The sequence below is a fragment of the Lepus europaeus genome, chromosome 1 (genome assembly GCF_033115175.1).
Source record: "Lepus europaeus isolate LE1 chromosome 1, mLepTim1.pri, whole genome shotgun sequence".
Classification (NCBI taxonomy): Eukaryota; Metazoa; Chordata; class Mammalia; order Lagomorpha; family Leporidae; genus Lepus; species Lepus europaeus.
The window spans coordinates 144,614,801-144,638,426 of record NC_084827.1 but is presented as its reverse complement, the minus strand read 5'-3'; the positions used below and the strand labels follow the sequence as shown (position 1 = coordinate 144,638,426).

General features: G+C 47.0%; 1 protein-coding gene across 1 annotated transcript in view; it reads right to left on the bottom strand.

Annotated features, from left to right (window-relative positions):
- Window positions 1-3,679: 3,679 nt before the first annotated feature.
- The window catches only part of LOC133763299 (aldehyde oxidase 2), a 76,215-nt gene continuing 56,268 nt past the window's right edge, over window positions 3,680-23,626 (bottom strand). The window contains exons 28-37 of the mRNA XM_062196767.1: window positions 22,973-23,101; window positions 21,606-21,680; window positions 20,771-20,823; window positions 19,482-19,596; window positions 14,784-14,849; window positions 13,874-14,062; window positions 11,253-11,420; window positions 10,714-10,857; window positions 5,853-5,886; window positions 3,680-3,831 (exon numbers count right to left, since the gene is read on the bottom strand). Of these exons, the coding sequence (XP_062052751.1) occupies window positions 3,680-3,831; window positions 5,853-5,886; window positions 10,714-10,857; window positions 11,253-11,420; window positions 13,874-14,062; window positions 14,784-14,849; window positions 19,482-19,596; window positions 20,771-20,823; window positions 21,606-21,680; window positions 22,973-23,101 (1,125 nt within the window). The remainder of the gene's footprint in view (window positions 3,832-5,852; window positions 5,887-10,713; window positions 10,858-11,252; window positions 11,421-13,873; window positions 14,063-14,783; window positions 14,850-19,481; window positions 19,597-20,770; window positions 20,824-21,605; window positions 21,681-22,972; window positions 23,102-23,626) is intronic.

The following is a 23,626-nucleotide window of genomic DNA, read 5'->3' as shown; positions in this document are numbered from 1 at the left end:
AGAGGCAGAGTGTGTGTGGGAGAGAGAGACAGAGAGAGAGAGAGAGAGAGAGAGAGAGAGAGAGAGAGAGAGAGAGAATCTTCCATTGGCTGGTTCATCCTCAAATGAATGCCAGGGCTGGGCCAGGCTGAAGTCAGGAGCCAGGAACTTTGTCCAAGTATCCCACTTTGATGGTGGGAACCCAAGTACTTGGGCCATCATCTACTGCTACCCAAACACATTAGCAGGAAGCTGAATTGGAAACAGAGGCAGGAATTGATCCTAGGCACTCTGATATGCGATGCCCTACTTTATGATAATTTTAAATGTGCACATTTTGATTTTTGTTGATTAAAAGGAGAAATAAATTCTCACATTTATTATGATTTTGTGAAAATATCAAAGCAAGTTATTCTCATAGGAAAAATACAATGGAATTAAAAACACACATATAAATACTAGTGCTTGTTTTAGACAATTAATTGAAAAATTATCTTTTAATGAAAGCATCAGTTTTTTCTGTTGTTGCCCATTAAGTGTGCAGAGAAACCGAAGTTTGTTTTGCCAACAATGAAAATGTGTTTGTTCTGATCAGCATACATTTCCTGCGGATTTGCTATGGCCATCCTCCAGAGCCTTCAGCGCTCTGCATTTTGTGTTAAGCAAAACAAAATTATAGCTCAATAAATACCAATAGCTAGGTCTTCCAAATAGCTCTAGTTAATTTTAAAGGAAATAATCAGTATATTTCAATGTATTGTTTTGCATTCATGTTGTAAGTGCTTCTCAAATAAATCAGAGAGTAGAATTAGTTTAAAATATCTGAATCTACTAGATTCTCATGTTTAGTTTTATTATAAAATATAAAGAAAAACTGCTATATTGATTAAAATGCTTTAACTTTCCATTGTCAGCATCCAAAAACATGTAGGTTTAGTGATTAAGGATTAAAATGTTGGATAAGATCAATTGATTTAAAAATAAAACTTATTTTAAACACTCATGCAATCCTAGGGCTACACAGAACATGGTTTGAAAACCATTGGATTAGCTGACCTTTTTTTTTTTTTTTTTACTTGAGTAATTATCTTTGAACTTATTGATCTTACCTTTAAGGAAATCACAGAGGTATTATGCTACAGGGATTGACCAAGGTTTAAATGTCTTAGGATCATCTCTTGGAATCTAGAAGGAAAACAAATTAAACATGTATTTTATCATAACACCATTGCAATATCTCAATATTATTGGTATAATGCAATAATATAAAATCTTTAGATTTTGAAAACTTTTCTGATGAAAGGAGGCAGAATTTCCCTGGTTCCTGGATAATGGGACCGTGTCATTCCTTTCCAATGCCAGCTCTCAGGAGACAGTGTATTGGTGCAGTGATCTCTGCCACACTTAATGTTGCTAAGAGCATGCTTCAGTTAGAACCATCTTCCTGAATCCCAAAGAGAAATGCATATGCTATGAATGCATCTGGGGGCAGGGGACAGAGAGAGGACTGTGAGGCAGAGTTTGTGTCGGAGCCAAAGGCCTGGATTCCTCCACAGTGGAATGAGGACGACGATTTGCATGGCATTGTGCTCTTGCAAGCTAAACCCAGGCTTACAAGCTCTAAGAATTTGACCTATTTACTGTTCTTCCTTGTGGTCCTCAATGCCTATCTCCTCTGCTGGGAATTCTCCCCATACGTCTGACCTCAAAGCAGAACACACAAAAGCTCCCTTTCCCAATTGCCATGTTCTTTTTTTTTTTTAATTTTTAATTTTTTAATTTTTTTTTATTTTTTGACAGGCAGAGTGGACAGTGAGAGAGAGACAGAGAGAAAGGTCTTCCTTTTGCCTTTGGTTCACCCTCCAATGGCCGCCGCGGTAGGCGCACTGCGGCCGGCGCACCACGCTGATCCGATGGCAGGAGCCAGGTGCTTCTCCTGGTCTCCCATGGGGTGCAGGGCCCAAGCACTTGGGCCATCCTCCACTGCACTCCCTGGCCACAGCAGAGAGCTGGTCTGGAAGAGGGGCAACCGGGACAGGATCAGTGCCCCAACCGGGACTAGAACCCGGTGTGCCGGCGCCGCAAGGCGGAGGATTAGCCTAGTGAGCCGCGGCGCCGGCTTTTTTTTTTTTTTTTTAAGATTTATTTATTTTTATTTGAAAGTCAGAGTTACACAGAGACAGCAGAGGCAGAGAGAGAGAGAGAGAGAGAGAGAGAGAGAGAGAGGTCTTCCATTCACTGGTTCACTCCCCAGATGGCCGCAATGGCTGGAGCTGCACTGATGTGAAGCCAGGAGCCAGGAGCTTCCTCCGGGTCTGTCACGCAGGTGCAGGGGCCCAAAGACTTGGACCATCCTCCACTGCTTTCTCAGGCCATAGCAGGGAGCTGGATTGGAAATGGAGCAGCTGGTACTAGAACCGACACTTCAGGCAGCAGCTTTACCCACTGCGCCACAGCGCCGGCCCCAGTTGCCATGTTTTTGTTTGAACTTGGGGGCTGGTGCTGAGGTGCAGTGGTGCAGTGGGTTAGGCCACCGCCTGTAATGCTGGCATCCCATTTGAGCACCAGTGCCAGTCCCGGCTGCTCCACTTCTGATCCAGCTCCTTGCTAATGTACCTGGGAAGGCAGTGGAGGGTGGCCCAAGTCCTTGAGCCCCTGCCATCTATGTGGGAGACCTGTTACAGACTCCTGGTTCCAGCTTGGCCCAGCCTCAGAGAAGCTCCCTTCAGGAATAGCAATGGCTAGGGTGCAGAGGATCACTCAGCACTACCGGGCACAGATTCCTACCCAAGCATCTTCAACAGGAGCAGTTGCACAGCTGTCAGGGGATCAGTGAGACCTCTTCTAAGACAGCAAGAAAGGCGAGGAGAATGTGGTCAAGAGTGAGAACACACTTGAGTGTGTGTGCGTGTGTGTGTGCATGAGTTCTGTGCACGTGCCTGAGCGTAGGTCTGTGTGTGTGTCACCTGGGGACAGGATAATGCCTCTAGCATTCTGAGGAAGGCACCGTGGGAGATGCTGCTCCGCGTAGCTATCCTGAGTCACGCAGGCTGCTAATGTGTTCCATCTCAGAGTCCATGTGACTGAGACATGTCTGTTCTGGTCTAAGGCCCTGCCAATCTACAGCAGAGATTTGCGTTAGGCAGGCTGGAGACTGCATGTTCCCACATGTTTTGGTGTAGGAAACAGAGGAAATAAAATGCAGTCTTGCCAGGCTGGCAGTTTGTCTCCCCACAGGCATTGCAATCCGTGGCTGTGGATGGACTAGGAGGTTGGGCAAGCTTTATCTGGAGGGTTTTGGGGTGGAGCATCTGAGCGCAGCGTAGGTAAGCCAGGCTTCCCACAGCCCACGGAATGTTCACACGCTTGGGGGAAGGGCTCCCTATACCGACCTGAACAGGAGGCGCTTCTAAGGCTAGTAACTCTTCCAGAGCCACAAGGGAGGCAAGGAGGGAGGCAAGGCATGCGGGAGGTGAGAAAGGGTGTGGACCGGAGCCTGTCTTGGGGTGCACCCGGGGGGCAGGTGCAACCTTAGACTACACGTCGGCCAATGTTACAGGCTAGCAGGGGTAAGACAAGCCATTTGAAATTGGGGACTTTTTCCATCTAAGCTACTATAAAAGCAGTCCTGACTTGAGCCCACGACAAAGCCTTTTGCCCCTTGTGAGCCAGCATTATCAAGGTGTGAGCTGACACGGGTTTACAAACTCGCTTCTAAGCTCAGGTGCCCGATTGTAGGATCCAGAAGACGGTAACCAACCAAATCTGATGCTTGCTGGGGCGTTCCGCTATGGCGGCCCACACAGTCCGCGCTCTTGTACTTTCTCAGTAAGCCCGTTTTTGTTGCTGGTGCTACCAAGGTAACAAGGCTTTTATCTATCCTATTGCCAAATCCTCTCTAAGGGCTGTAGGATCCGTCACATCTCTGAATCCTAAAGATTTTTTTTTTTGTTTAAATGAAATCACTGTTTCTAAGGAAAAGTCCTAATTTAAAAGTGTTACTTACAGATTCTTTTTATAGCATTGAGGAAAACTTAACTTTCTTCCCCCCTGTGGAATTTTAAGTGACTGTAAGAGACACATTTTCCAAGAAGTACACTTTTTTTTTTTTTTCCTCTCTCCTATCACCAAAAAGGAAATTACATAGAGATGAGGGTTCTGGCTGGGTCTGGCTGAGCCGGTCTGCGCTGCTGAGCTCAGAGTAGAAGCCACCACAGCAAGTCTGTTCTCCCCAGAAATTCACCACCCGAGGAAGGGTGCAATTATAAAAATGTCATCAACAGCTCCATGATCCGGTTGACAGACCCAAACATGTAAAAACAAACAAACAAAACTTCAGGTACAGCAACTGCTCATTCAAATAGATTTCTGGGGGGAGGGGGCAATGAAAATGCCCTAGGCTTCTAGCTGATACCTGCTTTTTGTTAAAGCCAATTTGCCCAAGAAAATGAGGCTGCTAGTTTAAGTAGTGTTATTCGCTCTGGCCTCCTGAGGGCAGCTTGATTTAATATGGAAACACTTTTCAAAGCCTGTGGGAGAGGCACATTTTGAAGTTCATTAACAGTTATGGGTATGTGGTGATGACCTTAACTCTAATATTTACAGAGTGACTCATATTTACTCAGTATTTTACATGCATTATTTTATTAAATTTCCAGAGAAAAGTACTGAGTGTTTTACTGTCGTCTCTGTTTAAAAAATAGGTTTAGCCAGGCTGTCATTTACCTTATGGCTAGGAGGAGGTTATTAAAGGGAGAGTTTTAAACTTTCCAATGTTCGTGCTCTAATACACAGCTCCCCGGCCTTATTACTCAGAACGATCTGTGTTGTTTCTAAGATTTATTTATTTATTTGAAAGGCACAGTTACAGAGAGGCAGAGGCAGAGAGAGAGAGAAAGAGAGAGAGAGGGAGGGAGGGAGGGAGGGAGAGGGAGAGAGAGATCTTTCATCTGTTGGCCCAGCCCCCAAACAGCTGCAATGGCCAGAGCTGGGCTGATCTGAAGCCAGGAGCTTGGAGCTCCCTTCGGGTCTCCCACATGGGTGCAGGGGCCCAAGAACTTGGGCCATCCTCCATCCTGTTTTCTCAGGCCATAGCAGAGAGATGGACCGAAAGAAGAGCAGCCAGGACTTGAATTGGAGCCCACATGGGATGCTGGCACTGCAGACAGTGGCCTTACCCACTATGTCACAGCACCTGCCCCAAGCTGTGTTTCGACAGCAGTATTGGGAAGCCAAGTATAAAGAGTGTTAGTAAAAAAAAAAATTTTTTTTTGCATACTACAGCATGGTGTGAATCATCATATATTTCAATTAAAAAACATGTAGTCAGTCAAATGTATTTAAAAATGTAAATTCTGAGATGAGCTCAGCTTTGTTCTGAGATACATTAAAGAGGCTGGTGTCAGGCCATAGAGTACCTCAACACGTTTGTGGAAAATGGGAGTTATTGATGAGTTTTCGGGAGCAGGTGTTTGGCCTCATGGTTAAGACATCGATGTACTGCATCAGAGAGCCTCGCTCCAGTACCCTGCTCTGACTCCAGCTTCCGGCTAATGCAGAGCCCGGGAGGCAGTGGTGATGGCTCAGGTAATTTAGCACCGGCAGCCCGTGGGGGAGACTTGGATTGAGATTCTGGCTCTGTGTTCCTGCCTTGCCTCAGCCCTGGCCATTTCAGGCATTTGGGGAGTGAACTAGTGGATGGGAAAGTTCTCTTTATCTGTCTCTCTCTCTGCTTCTCAAATAAATACATACAAGCTTAAAAAAAGTTAAAAAGAGAGGATATTTTGATGCAAAACTGATTATGAGTTATGTGTCATGCCTCTCATTTATTGAATAAGCTGCGTGCTGCTACAAAAAGATTTTGAAATCTGTACTTAGTCTTTCGTAGACCTCCTCTATGATCCCTGCCTTCAAGAAAAGAGTAAAACTTAGTTATAAAAGTCTTGCTCTGTGGCCACAGTGGGATAACCTAGCACCAGCCAAACACTTATCATTTGCAGTGTTTCTTTCTCCCCTACAAGATGGTAAACTCCTTGAGAGACAACTCACACATTTGGTTTATCATCGTCCTCAAACCAGGCTGAAAGGAAGGTATCAAATTAAGGTGATGGATTGGATTATAACAGGAAAGGTGAGTGGGGGTTACCAAGCCTTGGAGAAGAAGGTAGTTCCAAGGAGAGGGAAGAGAGTGGCCCCGGCCCCGGAGTAGGAGTGAGCCACCCAGTCTTCCACAGAGGAACAGACAGAAGGTGAGCCTGGCCCCGGGGAGAGGCGGTTGGTAGGGTGGGGTCTACGTGTGGTTGGAGAAGTGGGTGGGGCCGGGTTGTGCTGGACTTTGTTTTATAGGCTGGGCAGGGTGAGTTAGGAAGTTTGATCTTGTGCTTTGTGTGGAAGTCCCCTTGGTCACACCGCAAAGTCTCTGGCTGCAGGAGCTGTGGGGAGACCAGGTAGGAGGCTGCTCTGCCCCAGGCCAGAGAAGGGAGTTGGCTGTAGGATTACTGGACGGATGCGCAAAGGCAGGGCTCCCTGTTGCATTCACTGCTGAATTCCCAGCACTGTTCTGTAGAGCAAACGTTAGTGGAATGGATGAAAGTGGTTAGGAACGCAGGACAGGGACCGGTCCAAGACATTGTCAGGGAGTAAGATTCATGTGGGGAAGGACTGGCTGCTGGGTGTGCGGAGAGAAATGCTAGGCTGGCTCCTGGGTTTCCCCTTCATGCTTGTATATGGACAGACAAGTAGTACCATTTCCTGCAACAGGAAATAGCAGAAGCTTTAGTGTGTGTATTTCTGGTCCCGCCCCGTCACATCTTTTTTCTTTCTTTCTTTCTTCCTTTTTTTTTTGAAAGGCATAATGGCAGAGAGAGGGAGAGACAAACAGAGAATCTTCCATTCCCTGGTTCACTCCCCAAATGGCCATAATGACCAGGGTTGGGACAGGCTAGGGAGCCTGGAACTCCATCCCGGTGGGTGGCAGGGACCCAACTACTGGGGTTATCTTCCACTGCTTTCCCAGGCACCTTAGCCGGGAGCTGGGTGGGAAGCAGAGCAGCAGGAACTCAAACCGGCATTCCAGTGTTGGATGCTGACTTCGCAAGTGACTTACCACACCAGACAACAATGCCAGCCCTAGGCAACTGTTTTTTGAGTGATGTTTTGTAGGAAAGTATATTTTCCCATTCCAAGTTTCCTGTGATCGAAAGCTCAACAGTATCACTCCCACTTACGCTAGGGTCAAATCTTTTCAAAGATTTTTGTAAGGGATATTCCAATTTTATAACATAGGCATTACAAATAATATATACATACAAACATATATGAATTAAAAATGATTAAAAGTGTATACTTGAGTATGTAAAGGGGCACTTTAAAAGAACTTATGGAATAAAGATAAGTTTAGGGGTCTATGTTTTGGTGCAGCAGGTTAAGTTGCTACTTGCAATGCTGACTTCCCACAAGAGTGAAGTTTGGAGTCCTAGTTGCTCTGCTTCCAATTCAGCTTCCTGCTAATGCACCTGGGAAGGCAGAGGAAGATGGCCCTGATTACTTGGGTCTCTGGTACCCATGTGAGTGACCACGGTGGTCTTAAAAAATGAAAGATAAATTTAGGGTGAGCCTTTGGCTTAGCAGTTAAGATGTCTCTCAGTCTGTACTGAAATGTAAGGGGGGGGGGCAGGCTCTCCTTCTCCAAGTGCCTCCCCTTGTTCTCCTCTTAGCTGCTCCTGGGGAAGAAGCCTGACTGCATTCTTGGGGCCAGCCTGTTCCCCCCAGCAGGGCTGGATGCTGGACAGAGCACCTCAGTCCAGTCTGCGGGATACTCAAGTCAACTCCTGTACTGGGATTGGGACTTTTTAGTCTCTTCCAAACCCATTTCCTTTTCTTTTCACCAGATCTGTGCTTACACATCCCATCATGGGGTGCCTGGGTTGGAGCCCTTGGTTCTGCTCCCAATTCTAGCTTTCTGTTAAAGCACATCCTGGGAGGCGGAAGATGATGGCTCAAGTGTTTGGGTTGTTGCCATCATGTGGGACACCCTGATTGAGTTTCTAGCTCCTGGCTTTGGCCTGGCCATACTGGCAACTATGGACATTTGGAGAGTAAACTAGAGGATGGGAGAATTTGTCTTTCGTTCTCTGTTTCTCTGCCTTTTAAATAAATTAATTAAATAAAAAAGCTTAGTTTGGTGCAAAAATTTTGTGAAATTCATGCATGGTTTAATAATGCATATTTCCATGAACTGAGACTCCTTGTATGCACGGATCTCAGAGACTTTTGTACCAAAATAAATTTATCTTTTAATCTTTTTGTTCTCCATTTTGAAGTCCCCTAAATACCACTTCTGCTCTGCCCTGCCTTGTCCTGCCCTGCAAATGGTTGTAGCTAGCTCCAGTTGGTAGGATTATGGCTTATTTTAACTTTAATCTTATACTTTTAGCATTTTCTAATTTTTCTATCATGGACATGTGTTACTTTTGTAAAGACAATGTGCAACAGAGGTTATTAAGATGGCATTTAAAATATCAAGCATAGATGATCACATGAAGTGGTATTTTTTTTTTTTTAATTTTTTTGACAGAGTGGACAGTGAGAGAGAGAGAGAGAGAGAAAGGTCTTCCTTTTGCCGCTGGCTCACCCTCCAATGGCCGCTGCGGCCGGCGCATCGCGTTGATCTGAAGCAGGAGCCAGGTGCTTCTCCTGGTCTCCCATGGGGTGCAGGGCCCAAGCACTTGGGCCATCCTCCACTGCCTTCCCGGGCCATAGCAGAGAGCTGGCCTGGAAGAGGGGCAACCGGGACAGAATCCGGTGCCCCGACCGGGACTAGATGAAGTGGTATTTTGAAACCATGAATCCACTTACGAGTATTTTAGAAGATATGAGATCACTCTTACATGGAATCTGACAATTTAATCAATCAGTGTACAATTAGCAGATTAGACTTATGTTAAGTTAGTTTAATCAAGCATACATTAGACTTGGGAGAAAATCCAGTTTCACTACATGGACCTGGTAGCCAGGACACTGAGTCCCAAATGGTGAATGAAACCAAAGTATTCACTTCCACCATTGCATGGGACAGAGCTCCTTTGTCAGACAACAGCACTATTAAAAATGGCCTGAAATCTAGGAGATGAAAGAATTGATTTTCTAGCAGGTAGGCCTTTGGAAGAACATTAATTCCAGGCCAGAAATGAAAATTAGAAATATCTCTTCATGGTGTTATATATTTTTTTAATTTTTCTAATCCGCCCCATTCCATAAAGGACATTTATGATCACAAAAAATGATTGACAACGTGTTTTTTTTTTTTTTAAGGTCAGAGTACTTTTGCTTTTGTTCTTAGGGTGTGAGATGACACGGTTCCCCCATACCATGTCATGAGTACAGTGAGGAGCGAGCAGTCAACATCCCTCCCAGCCAAAACCAGCACAGAGGGTGCAGTGTGCCATCTCCTGGCCCCGCCCACTGAGGAGGACCTGGCCAGGAGGTGCCCATCATTGCTGTGGACATGAGTGTCAGATCACAGGCCTATCAGCACTACTGGAATACAAGCAATGCCGTTGAGTTAAATTTGGAGATGTAGGGAGGAATGAATGCTGTAGGGAAAAGGAGGTGGGGAATTGTAATGCAATATATCTATACGATTTTTCACTCTAGGGCTGGCTATTTTATTTTAAATATAATTTTTTAAAAACTTATTTATTTTAATTTATTTGAAAGGTAGAGAGGTAGAGACAGAGAGATCTTCCATGTGTAGTTCACTCCTCAAATGCCCCCAACAGCTAGGGCTGGATTAGGTCAAAGACAGGAGCCTGGAGCTCCATCCAGTTCTCCCCCATGGGTGGCAGGGACCCAAGTATCTGAGCCATCCCTTGTGCCTCTCAGGTTATAAATCCGCAGGCAGCTGGATTCAGAAGCGAAGTCAGAACTCAAACCTAGGAACTGGGGTATGGGATACTGTAGAGTCATCACCCTCATGGCAGCACCTGGGAGGGTCTGGAGCCTACTGTAGCTAATTTCCCAAAAGAATCCTGATTTAAATAATAATAGCAGGGAATAGCAGGGGCAAGGGCTGTGGTGCAGTGGGTTGAGCTGCCACCTGCAGCACCAACTTGAGTCCCGGCTGCTCCACTTCCAACCCAGCCTCCTGCTGATAGTCTGAGAAAGCACTGGAAGATGGGTCAGTTGGCTGTGTGAAATGCTGGCCCCTGGGATAGCTATTCTGAAGAGGTCAGTTAAGTACTTGGGCTTCTTTTAATGGAGAGATGAAAAGACAAATTTCCTTGCAGGAAGAGCATCAGTTGTCTTCTCTCGGAGAGGCAGGGTACTATGTGATGGTGACAGGCAGTGTGGGTTCAAATCTTAGCCAGGCAGAGTTGTAGACAAAGAGAGGGAGAGACAGGGAGAGGTCTTCCATCCACTGGTTCACTCCCCAAATGGTTGCAATGGGCTGGAGCTGCACCGATCTGAAGCCAGGAGCCAGGAGCTTCTTCCCCATCTCCCACGTGGGTGCAGGGGCCCAAGCACCTGACCCATCTTCCACTGCTTTCTCAGACTATCAGCAGGGAGCTGGATCAGAAGTGGAGCAGCCGGGACTCCAGCCAGCACCCAAATGGGATGCAGGTGCTGCAGGTGGAGGCTCAACCCACTGCACCACAGCGCTTGCCCCTGCTATTCCCTGCTATTATTATTTAAGTCAGGATTCTTTTGGGAAATTAGCTACAGTAGGCTCCAGACCCTCTCAGGCGCTGCCACGAGGGTGATGATGCCACAGTCTTGTCTCCTCAGCAGGGAGGCGTTGTCCTGCGATGAGATGAAGCGGGAAGGTGGCAGCTGGGTACGAATCCCCTCACTTCTAACTGACGGCCGACAGTGTAGGCGCTACGTTAGTGGAGGGAATATGCGGAGTGACATTACCAAACGCGCTAGACACATGGGCTCTTTTGGTGTGTGTTTTGTTGACGCGCAGGGGGAGGGCCGGTCAGGTCGGGGAGAGAACACGGTCACCAGCGTGGAGGAAGCAGGCTGCTTCCCAGTTAGCTGTCAGTCTCTAAGCACGACAAAGGGCCCTCCTTCAGGGTGTTGGGATGAGCAAATTAACACACGGGGATGCTTTTCAAGAGATAACATTACTGCACCGCGGCAAGGTGGGCTTGGCTGTGTGGTTTCCTTTCATGGAGGCACACACCGCGACTGTTCGGTGATCCATTTGCCCAAGAGATCTAAGAATCAGGAAAGAGACAAAGGATCTTGTGGAAAAATAAATATCTGCATACCATTTCTGTGAAGCGGTCTGCACAGGCCATCCGAACCCGCTCCGGTGTGGCTGGGCTCCTCACCGTGAAGTCCTCGGCCATGTCTCTTTCTCTGCGTGCTGCCGCCACTGCGTCGGCAATGGCAAAGAAGACAGAGGATCCCAGGAACATTCCAGACTCTCCGAGGCCCTGCAGGAACACACATGTGTTTAGAAGCTTCTATATCAGATGACAAGCTACCACAGGGCAGGGTTAAGTTGTGTTCACCATTGTGTCCCCAACCCAAAGCACTGTGTCTTGCACACAAAAAGTTTTCAAAAAATGTTAGCTGACTGACTTAATGACCGACGAAGCGCAAGTATTCTTAAAAATTCCAGTCACCTGAACTTCCTAGATCTTTTTTTTTTTTTTTTTTTTTTGACAGGCAGAGTGGACAGTGAGAGAGAGAGAGAGACAGAGAGAAAGGTCTTCCTTTTGCCGTTGGTTCACCCTCTAATGGCCGCCGCGGTAGCGCGCTGCGGCCGGCGCACCGTGCTGTTCCGATGGCAGGAGCCAGGTGCTTCTCCTGGTCTCCCATGGGGTGCAGGGCCCAAGCACTTGGGCTATCCTCCACTGCACTCCCTGGCCACAGCAGAGAGCTGGCCTGGAAGAGGGGCAACCGGGACAGGATCGGTGCCCCGACCGGGACTAGAACCCGGTGTGCCGGCGCCGCAAGGCGGAGGATTAGCCTGTTGAGCCACGGCGCCGGCCAACTTCCTAGATCTTTAATCCTGTCTGGATTAAGTCTTTTAGGAAAGAGAGAGAGAGAGAGAGAGAGAGTAGGGTGAGGGAAAGGTATGCTATTTGGTAGAGAACATTCATTCAATTGAACCAGCCAACTTCATAAACCAAGAGAAAAATGTCTCATTAGGAGTCTGGCAGGGTATTCTAAATGAAAGAGTAGACTTTGTTATCGGAGCAAGGTTGCAAACCCATCATCTGCAAGGAAGAGGCAGGAAATGTAAATGAATGATGTGAGCACATGGAATACAGTAAGGAGTAGTGGGGACTAAGGTGAAGTAGAGATTCACCCACGTCCTCTTTGGTTCTGGCTAATGTCACCTTCCAGGAATGTATCAAAATGACCAAATCACCCCATTTTTTTCAAGAGAATTTAGACACTTAGACTTTAATGTAAAATGCCCTGATTTTTAAAAAACACTATGTAGGTCAAGGAAATAGATCTTCAGGCTGGATTAGGCCAGCAGCCCCCTGTATGCAACCCTGAACTAGAGAGACCAAGTCTGAACCCTGGCCCATAGAACCTGAGCTGCTCCAGGTGTGTGAGAGCCCCTCGCTGAGCCTCTATTCCGTGTTAGCAAAACAAATGCAATGCTAGCAACCTCACAGGGTGTTGTGAGGGTCGAAGCTGGTGCGGTGGGTTCTGTAATTATTGCATGGTGCACCTCACGGCAGACCTACAAACCCATAGTCCTGATGAGGGCGGGGCTGGCCACAGCCCCCAGGGACAAGGGGTCCTGTCTGCCACGTCACTTTTGGGAGAGCTGCTCTTTGTGGGCTCTGAGCTGCCTTTTGCTTTTTCTCCTTGAAGTGGTTTCTAGTCCAATGAGAATTCAAAAAAAGTCTTTCCTTTCAAATTTGCCCTGCACTCACCCCCATAGGTCCAGAGGAGGTTCCGGTGGGTGGGTGGGGTGTGTGTGGAAGTGGGTTCTGGTGATACAATGATGAAATGATTCCAGACATGATTGTATTCTTTATTTGTTTTAAATCATTTCACCACCCCTGGCAAGAAGGCTCTGGAAAGATTGTCAAGCACACTTAAACAAGAGGCATGACAGTTACATGAAATTTCTACTCTGAGGGTGGGGCTCGTGGGCAAACAAGCCTGACCTTTATTCCAATTTGCACTCAAGGATCTCAGCAGCCATTAAGGGTTGATGTCTGGGCCTCCTGAGACTCCCAGTGTTTTGTGCTGGGCTATCTTTGTTGTAGGGACTGTCTGTCTTGGTACTGAGGGCTGCTTAGCTACGCTCCTGACTGCTAACCATTTGTAACTGCTTCCTATATCCCCGGTCATGACCATCAGAAATGTCACCAGACATTGCTAAATAGTCTTTGGGGGTGGGGGTGGGGCAGAATCACATTCCCTGCTGAGACCCACTGCTCTAGTTCACTCCTGGGCGTGGCTGAGGATCTGAGGCTCTGAGGCTCCAGACAGTGGGGTCGTGGGGCTGGGGTGGGAGCCCAGGTCACCTGAGGCCCCAGTCCAGGGTTCTGTACACACGGTCACTGCTGTCTAAGATTTTGGTGGCATCCTGCCCTCAGTTCCATTTACTTTTGCATTTTTAGGTCCTTCAGTGAAAAATGTTATGCTACTAAGAAGCAAAAAAATCTCTGATGAATTTCAGAGCTTTCTGTGAAAGAGGATGTTAATAAAATGCTGGCCTGTGACAGCCACTGGGCACAAACTCATCTTTCCCGAAGCTCAGTGTTTTCCTATCTGATTCAGCTCCAAATTTGAGCAGTCTCCCATGATCTGGTCTGGGTCACAATCCACATTTATTTTTTATTTTGTCCATTGACTTCCGTTTACTATGCCCCCTGATCCATTACAGGGGCTGGGAGCAGGTGGGAGTGCTTACCTTGGATGAATAGATGGTCAGCGGGGTTTGTGATGATGGCAACAGGGAGACATTAAACACCTCCGGGACGTCAGTGACGGTTGGAATTTTGTACTCATTCGGGCTCCGAGACAGAAGGACGCCTTCGGGGGAGTAGTGCAGCTCTTCGGTGGTGTAAAGGCCCATTCCCTGAATGAAGGAACCTTCGATCTGAAGGGAGACAATTGCAGGCTCTGTGACTTGTGTGGTTTGAGTATTTGAAGCCCCCCTGCCCCACCCCAGAAGCCAGGAGTTTAGGCCCCAGCATCTTAGGTTAATGGTACCAAGCAGGTAGACATTATTTAATCCAATCATGGCATTGGGAAGTGGTTGAGATCAAGTTAGATTGTTAGGGTTCAGCCCCAGAATTGTGTCTTGGTGGCTTTATACTGAGAGGCAGGGATGTATACTCTGCACATGCCATGAGTAATAGTTTGGGTGTCCCTCAAAGGCTCACGTATTGGGGTTTTGGTCCCCAAAATCTGCTGTTAATGTCTAATGGATTAAGGCTGCAGAGTTGATCTACCGATGGTGTTTAGGAGGTCTGCCCAGTGCAAGGCCTTTAGGCCACTGGTGGATTGCTATTAGAAGGTAGTTCTCCAGAGACAGTTGTTTATTGAAGCTGAGTTTGCCTTAGCTTCTCTCTGCTTCCCAGCTCATTGTGATCCTCCATCCACACACATCAGGCCCAGCCTGATGGGGCCTGCCTGATCTTAAACTTGAACCTCTAAAACCAGGAGCCAGACCTCTTTTCTTCCTAAGCGGCCCGTCTCAGGCGTTTCCTTGTAGTAACGACTAGCTGACTAATATGCTGACACTGTATCCATTTGAGAAGGACTTTTCCCATCCCACACCCTCGCTCAGGAAGGGGCATCAACCTACGTGGGCCTACCTGTCCAATGTCAATAGCTGGATTTAGACTGCAACATGCATCCATGACGATGTCCGTTCTGATTTTCTGTCAAAACCAAAAATCCATAGACACTTGGATTAAATATTTGAAGAATGACTCAAGTGGTCTCCAGTTATGGTAGAACTCCTGCTGGTTCATTAATACTGCATAGAACCCTGTCACCATCTGCTAGGCGCTCCACATTTAGTGCTACAACCGTGACTCTTCTGCATGCATGGTTTTGACCCCTCTAAGTGACTCCAAAGTCCAGGAGCTGTTGGTCTCTATGAGTGAGTCACTTGGTAAATCATTGAGTCTCATGGTCCCTCTGCTTCTCAACACGGATTTGCTGTTCTAAAAAGAGTAGAAGTCATGAGCTCATCTAGTCCTCGTGATGGCCTCATGCAGGTGGACTTGTGGCTACTGTACTGAGGAAATCAGGTAGCTATCATGGTGTGCATGAATTTGGGGATTTGCAAGATCTTGGAAGGCAGCATGGGTAAATGTTGAGATCACCTTCGACTTTGCCCATCTGCTTCCTTCTCTGAGAACCACGCTCTTCCAGCCCTTCTGTCTTCTTGCTAAGGAGCCACAGGAAGCTTCTCAGGGCCTCTGATCCACCCCAGGCATATCTCTGGGCTTCCCTTCTGCCCTACCACTGTCCAGTGTGCTTATTCTGGGAACATCATCATTCTCTGTTCAGGCTCAGGGCCCAGGCTTTTACTGTCTACTTAGGCCTTTGGATTTGGCAGTTCTCTTTCCACTCAAATTGGCCTCTCAAACAAACCACGCTGGCTGTTGGACCCAGTCTGTATCCAGCCTCTACCCGCATTGGCAAGGGGATTGGATACCTCTCCAGTGGGCCTTCAACTTACTTTTTTTTTTTTTTTTTTGACAGGCAGAGTGGATAGTGAGAGAGAGAGAGACAGAGAGAAAGTTGGTTCACCCTCCAATGGCCGCTGTGGCCGGCTCATCGCGCTGATCCGAAGCCAGGAGCCAGGTGCTTCTCCTGGTCTCCCATGGGGTGCAGGGCCCAAGGACCTGGGCCATCCTCCACTGCCTTCCCGGGCCATAGCAGAGAGCTGGCCTGGAAGAGGGGCAACCGGGATAGAATCCGGCGCCCCAACCGGGACTAGAACCCGGTGTGCCGGTGCCACAAGGCGGAGGATTAGCCTGTTAAGCCACGGCGCCGGCCTTCAACTTACTTCTATCTTGGAACTTGGCATGTACTGCATTATGAGTGTTGGGTAGCAGAAAGAAACGGCTGTGCAGACACTGAATACACAAATACTTTAGTTCACCAACCACAAACAACCTGCAACAAGAAGCCTGCCATTTAAGTTCTCTGGTTTCTCTTTAATTAGAAGATACAGGGGGCGGTGTTTGGCCCAGCGGTTATGTCACCACTTGGGATGCTCCTATAATGGAGTGCCTGGTTAGAGTCCTGGCTCCTTGTCCAATCAAGTTTCCTGTAATGCACCACTGGGCGGCAGCAGGTAGTGGCTCACAAACTTAGGACCCTGCCACCCATGTGGGTAACTTGGGTTGGGATCCAGGCTACCATTGGTTTCAGCCTGGCCCAGCCTTGGCTGTTGCTGGCATTTGGGGAGTGATCAACAGATGGAAGGGAGAGAGAGAGAGAGAGAGAGAGAGAAAGAGAGAGAGAGATATGCTGATTCTCTCTACAAATTCACACAATAGCCAGGGCTAGGCCAGGATGGAGCTGGGAGCCAGGAATTCAATCCAGGTCTCCCATATGGGTGCCAGGCGCCCAACTACTTGGGCCATCACCTGATGCCTCCTAGGGTGTGCCTTAGCAGGAAACTGGAATTAGGAGCAGAGCACCCAGGTATTCCGTATGAGATATGGATATTCCAAACTATATCTTAAACACTAGACAAGATGCCTGTCCCCAGAGATAAACTGTTTTAAGGGCACAGAGTGATATTGAAACCTTAAACTGTAAATAACCTGAAAGGCACAAGGAAGACAAGTTTTTACCATTTCTTTCATCATCAATTCTGGAAGATCCCTACAAGGCCACCTATACTGAGGCTCTCAGGTTTAATTGACAGATAAAATAACTATTTTCTAAATATTACATGGGACACATAAATACCAGACCATTATTTGTTGTTTATTTGACACTCAAATTTAACTGGACATCCTGTATTTTTATTTTTTTATGTTTTAAAAAACTTTTTGAAATATTCTTGTATTTTTTAAAGATTTACTTATTTATTTGAACATGAGAGAGACAGAGACAGACAGAGACACAGAGAGATTGACCTTCCATCTGCTGTTTCACTCTCCAAATGGCCACAATAGCCAAGGCTCAGCCAGCTCAAAGCCAGGAGCCAAGAACCCTATCCTGGTCTTCCACTTGGGTGGAAGCAACCCAAGTGCTTGAGCCATCATCTGCTTCTTTCCAGGCACATCAGTAGGAAGCTAGGTTGGAAGTGAAGCAGCCAGGACTCAGACTGGCACTCCAATATGGGATGTACCCACACAGTGGCTTACCTCACTGCACCCAAATATCCACCCTCTATATTCTTGTTTGCTAAATCTGGCAACATGACTGGTAGGGTGGAGGGTCAGAAAACAGCTTTCCAGCCTCAAACCAGTTGTAGGTGTGCTGAGATCCTGACACCTGCGCTTAGAGGGGCCTGAGGCAGGACTCTCAGGCTTGTTGCCTGCTACCATCCGTGGCTTCTTTGTTTGCTACACCATAGCATGCAGATATTATCATTAGCGATGTATGCAATGATGTGCAAAACACTAGCTATCATGATTTTAAAATAATCATGAGCAATCTGTGATCACACAAGTTTACTTATTTTATTTATTTATTTATTTGACAGGCAGAATGGACAGTGAGAGAGAGAGAGACAGAGAGAAAGGTCTTCTTTGCCGTTGGTTTACCCTCCAATGGCTGCTGAGGCAGGCGCACTGCGCTGATCTGAAGCCAGGAGCCAGGTGCTTCTCCTGGTCTCCCATGGGGTGCAGGGCCCAAGCACTTGGGCCATCCTCCACTGTACTCCCTGGCCATAGCACAGAGCTGGCCTGGAAGAGGGGCAACCAGGATAGAATCCGGCGCCCCGACCGGGGCTAGAACCCGGTGTGCCGGCGCCACTAGGCGGAGGATTAGCCTGTTAAGCCACGGCGCCGGCCTTTTTTTTTTTTTAAATATTTATTTGTTTGAAAGGCAGAGTTACAGAGAGGCAGAGAGAGAGAGAGAGACAGACAGACAGACAGACACACAGAGAGAGAAATTTTCTATCAGCTGGTTCCCTCCGCAAAGAGCCACAATGGCCAGAGCTGGGTCAATCAGAAGCCAGGAGCTCCTTCTGGGTCTCCCACATGGGTGCAGGGGTCCAAGGACTTGAGCCATCTTCTACTGCTCTCCCAGGCCATAGCAGAGAGCTGGATCGGAAGTGGAGCAGCCAGGACTGGAAATGGCACCCATGTGGGATGTTGGCACAGCAGGCCGTGGTTTTACCTGCTATGCCACAGCACCAGCTCCACAAGTTTACTTCTTGAAAATAATCTAACTTGGGCCGGCGCCGTGGCTCACTTTGTTCTCTGCCTGTGACGCCAGCATCCCATTGGGCGCCGGGGTTCTAGTCCTGGTTGCTCCTCTTCCAGTCCAGCTCTCTGCTGTGGCCCAGGAAGGAAGTGGAGGATAGTCCAAGTGGTTGGGCGCCTGCACCTGTGTGGGAGACCAGGAGGGAGCACCTGGCTCCTGGCTTCAGATTGGCGCAGTGCTGGCTGTGGCGGCCATTTGGGGGGTGAACCAATGGAAGGAAGACGATTCTGTCTCTCTCACTGTCTAACTGTATATAAAAAAAGAAATGATCTAACTAACTTAAAATTAGAGACAATATTAACATGTCCTAAGGATAAACTTGAATGGGATATAAGGGCAACTGCTCCAAGATATTCTTTCATTCACCTTTTTTTTTTTTTTTTTAAATTACTTATAAATTAAGTGGTAGCAGAGTTGACCAACAATGGGGCAATGAAAGACATTTTGGTAAGTTCCATTCGTCAGTTTTTACAAAAAAATTGATCATTTCTATTTTGGGGCAAGGTGGCTCGAGATGATGTTGGAATCATTTGTGTATGGAATTTATTTAGATACGTCATAGGTGCATTCTGTAGACTTCTGAACAATTTACTCTATCGTGGGTTTTGCTGTATCCTATTTAAGTTTCTATCATCTCTACTCCCCAGCATGGCACCTGGGGTGTATTGGTGGGTTTATCCTTTGTGTCGCAAGTCACTGACTGTGGGTTAAACATGACTCCCTGTCTCCAATAGCTGCTTCCTGAATGCTCCATTGAACAGCAAGCACAAACGTTCTGTCACCTCCCTCCCCCACCACCAGCTACTTCCTTAGAGGTTAGAGGTACCCTTGGGATAAGCGACTTTTGGGACACATTAGCACCGTGCAAAGCGTTCGCTCCAGACTATTTCACACAAGTTGCCCTTTGTTTAAGAATAGAATGTTTTGTAACCCTTTTAGGTTGCCGGGCACACTTCCTACTGGATCAGTACATGAAGGCCAGAACGCGGGACATTGCCGTGACATTGAAAGACCCTTGTTGTGTTACATCATGGCCCCAGGCTACTTCCTGCACAGTGCAGTTTTGTTGCTGTGGTTTGAACTTGCCCAGAGGAAAGTTAGACTCCACTTACTCTGTGAGCGCCTGTCAGGCAGTCGATTTCCACCTCCGAGCAGGAGGCTCCGTAGACGTAGTAGGGGAATGGGTCCCCTTCCCCCTTGTCCCAGTCCATGAAGGCCTTGTAACCCCTGAGCAAAGAAATCAAGGCCTTTAGTTTGGCGGTGGAAGGGATAAATAATGTTGATTTATTTAAGACAGTATTGAGGTTTCACGATAGCCTTTCATTTGATCAGCGTTCATTTGAAACCCATTTTCACAGCCACCCTGTACTTGCATCCCAGCTGCGCATCATCTGCCTGCATAGTAACAAGAGCACCCCTGGTCCAGCAGTGACAGTGCAAAAGAGGGAGAAGCCAGCTTGCTGTGTTGGCTCGGACTTCACAGTGCACCGCTATCTTGACGGGCTGGGGTTTGAGCTTTAGCCCTGTCTACACACTGAGAACTCTAGCTGAATTTTCTGTGTTCCCAGAGGAATCCCTAAAACAATGATAACTAAACTCACAGCACAGGGGGCTGATGTAATTCAGGGCTGTTTAAAAAAACAAAACAAAACAAAAAAACACAAGAGCTAGTAACGCAATGCATTCATTGCTATTGGAGGTTGTCCTCAGAGCTCAATTTTGCTCTCTTTATGCAGAACTGAACTGAAGCATGCAGAGCTCAACAGGTGCAAGTACCAGACTGTCAATTTCCCTCCTTCCTTCCTCTTCTCACGAGGACTCACTGTACTGCTACGTGTGTGTGTGTGTCCATGTGTCTGTGTGTGTGTGTGTCGGTAGTTTGTTTCCTTGTACTATAAACTAATGTCCTACACTTCTTGAATTTGACCATCCACTCTTCTCTCTGTGCTCCACTCACTCAGCATCATTTCCTGTGGGCCTCTCACTCACAGATGTTCCAGGAATGATGGGTAATTATCCTCCTGCCCAGCAAAGGGCTTCAAAACAAAAAAAGGTTTTATGGTAAAGGGAGGGAGATTTGTGGAGTTGCCATTTATTTCTAATGATAGTGTCTTTTTACCACTCACACTAGAGAATAGAAAATAATGATTAGATGTTGCACATACAAGTCAGGTTTTTTTTTTTTTCTTTTTTTTTGGGCCTAATTGGGCATTTTTATGACTTAATATTTCTTTGGTCATGATGCAAAGGCCTATATGAAATCACAAAATTTTTGGACCAGAAAGAACCTCAGTAGTCACATAATAAAAACTCACTTTACAAATGAGAGAACTGAGACCCGGACTGAGTGGGTTACCTCATTATTTTCTTAACTAAGTCAAGACATTATTGTAATTTTTACCTGAAATATCCAGTGGCTGAGAGACTGATTCGTTTCTCGAATGCAGCTCCAATCTGTAGAATGCGCATATTTAGTCAAAACAAATATATCATCTTATGGGTAAAAATGAAAATATTCTGCATTTTGAAATTGACATCTGACCATTGTTTCTGGTGCTTTGCTATCCATGACAGAGTCCACCCTCCTATGGGCTTCCTTAGCTGGCATGCTACCAGTTTCTTTCTGATTGAGTTCAGAAGTCTGGATTGAACAGAAAGAAACTGAAATCCTGCTACATAATCCGTGGTATAGGGGCTTGATTCACAAGTTATCTGAGGCTTCATTCTCAAATGTTAGAACTTTAGAAAGGAAGTATGAATTTTCTGTTCTAAAGAAATAATGTAGGATATTATAAAGGTGGATTTAGTGAATCACTTCCTCTGAGGCATTCAATAGCAATGAGGCCTTTCAGTTTCCCTCCTCCCTACTGGAAGCTTCAGTATCTTTTTGTGACTTAGGAAGGCACAAGTGTTTCTCCCTCTTTCCTACCTAAGCACAGTGGGTGAGTCTTTCTGGATACTTTTCCAGACTTCTGTTCCTCCCCGTGACTGCTGTTTCCTGTGTGCTCTCGCTGTATATGCCCAGTGTACATCCTGCAGCAGCCTTCTCAACTTCTTGTGACTCGGTCCTTTCACGGAAATCCACTCAGCTGGGGAAGAAGCTTGGGGCGTGGCTTATCACTGGGCTAGGGACTGAGAGGAACTGCCTCTACCTGGGGTGGCTGTGTCCTCTGGTGCCCTCTCAGCACTGGTCTGCATTGCTTTTCTCATCTGTAGTAACGGGGTGGAACACTCACCCAGTCCTTCCATGAACCGTCTGGATTTTTTTTAATGATGGGCTCAAGACGTTTCAGAAGGACCTGACAAGCGTTCTTGAAGGAAGAAAGATAACCCATGTTAGAGAAGAGCCCAGTGGTTAAGATTTGTGTGAAAGAATATCCAAGCTTATTGATTAGGTCAGAACATGTGCATAGAATGCTGGACCCTGATACAGTGGCCACACAGAGAGAACAACACAGCCCCTGCCCTTGCATCAGTGACTGGAGGGTTTTCCTTCCTGGTTCATTTCCTGAGCAAACATAGGTTCAGGTGAATTTCTACTTTCAGATCCTCTTTCTTAGGATATTCAAGTCAGTCAGAAAATCACTAAGAAGAAAAGCTCTGAGTTCTCTGGCAGAACTCCACGGTGCATTACTTGAACCATGCATGCTTGGCTGGAGTCTGGCCTGCCTGCCTTCCTCTGCGAATCTGTGCCAGGGGACACTTGCACAGCCTTGCATCACTTAGTACCCAGATTTCTTCTTTCCAATCTCCCAGGTACAGAGATTTCCTGTTCACAGCATCCATCCTGCCCTTGTTGTTGTTCTTCTTTTTTAAAGGATTTGTTTATATATTTGAAAGGGAGAGAGAGAGAGAGAGCGAGAGAGAGAGAGAGAGAGAGGTGTATTTTCCACCTGCTGGTTCACTCCGCAAATGGCTGCAATGGCTGGAACTGGGCCAGGCCAAAGCTGAAAGCCAGGAGCCAAGAGCTTCACTTGTGTCTCCCACATGGGTGGCAGGGGTCCAAGTAGGTAGGCCATCTTCCACTGCTTTTCTCAGGCACATTAGCAGAGGGCTGGTTTGGAAATGGAGCATCCAGGACTTGAACCAGTGTTCCTCTGGGATACTGGTGTTGCAGGTGGCGGTTTAAATCCGCTGTGCCACAAAGCTGGCCCCCATCCTACCTTCCTCTCCACTTCCCAGCCTCCCTTGCAGCCAGGCATGGCCTGACACTGGTTCTGCTAACAGATGATGAGTGGAAGTGAGAGGCATCCCATGCAGGCCTGGCCCAGACTCTTCCTAAGGGGCTGCCCTGTGCTCATGGCGATGAAGATGCTCAGGACAAGCCTGACAGCCATATGCTGCGGCCGGCAGCCCTGCCATCAATCTGGGTGCTCCAACAGCCAGACTTTCCCTCTGGACTCTTCCACGTGCTGCCCGGGGCATCCTATTCCAGGTGATTTGTCACCTTCATTCAGCCCAACTCTAACTAATGCCCTCTCCTCATCTTTTGGTTATCTGAAGCCAGGTGACTTCTCTAAATCCCAGACACTGTGCCTGCCTCCAGCTAAGAAAATCAGAGCTGTGGCAAGCGCGCCGGGCAAAGTCACATGGGAGGAATTACCTGCACTGCTCGGCCATTGACATCTGCACCAATGGACGCTGCTGTGGCAATCGTGTTCGGCACGGTTGCTGTGTTTGTTTCACAGAGGTGCATGTAAGACATGGGTATTTTTAATTCGCGGCTGGCCACCTGTGAGAAAAAGAAGTGTTTCCAAGTTTAGCGTGGACGTCTATGAAGATTTGAGTCCCTCCTTTTCATAATATAATATTACTATTTTTATTCCATCTATAATAACTTTTGAAGTAAAAAATAATGAGATTTATAAGCATCAAAACTATCTCCTAGTAGGGCCTCATCCTCACACAGCATATTTAAAGTGTTTTCTTGGCAATATTTCATAGTGGTCCTTCTTTTTACATTTAGTACATTTAGGATGCGATGGATTCCCTTTCTCCTAATTGTATGTGTGCAGGGGATGGTCCAAGGTGAAGTGTTTAGGCAATTTTTGGTTACAGTGGCATGAAAGGGTGAGGTGCAGAGGGGAAAGGGAGAGGGGGAGGGGAGAAGGGGGAGAGCAAGAGAGAGCGCACAACTGGGATTATATTGATTGACTGACTCAGAATTCTGTCTGAAATCTGCTAGTGTCAGTTGCAGGTGGATTTGATATGGCCACAAATTCCTGTCTTCTTTTTCTTTTAAAAGGTTTATTTATTT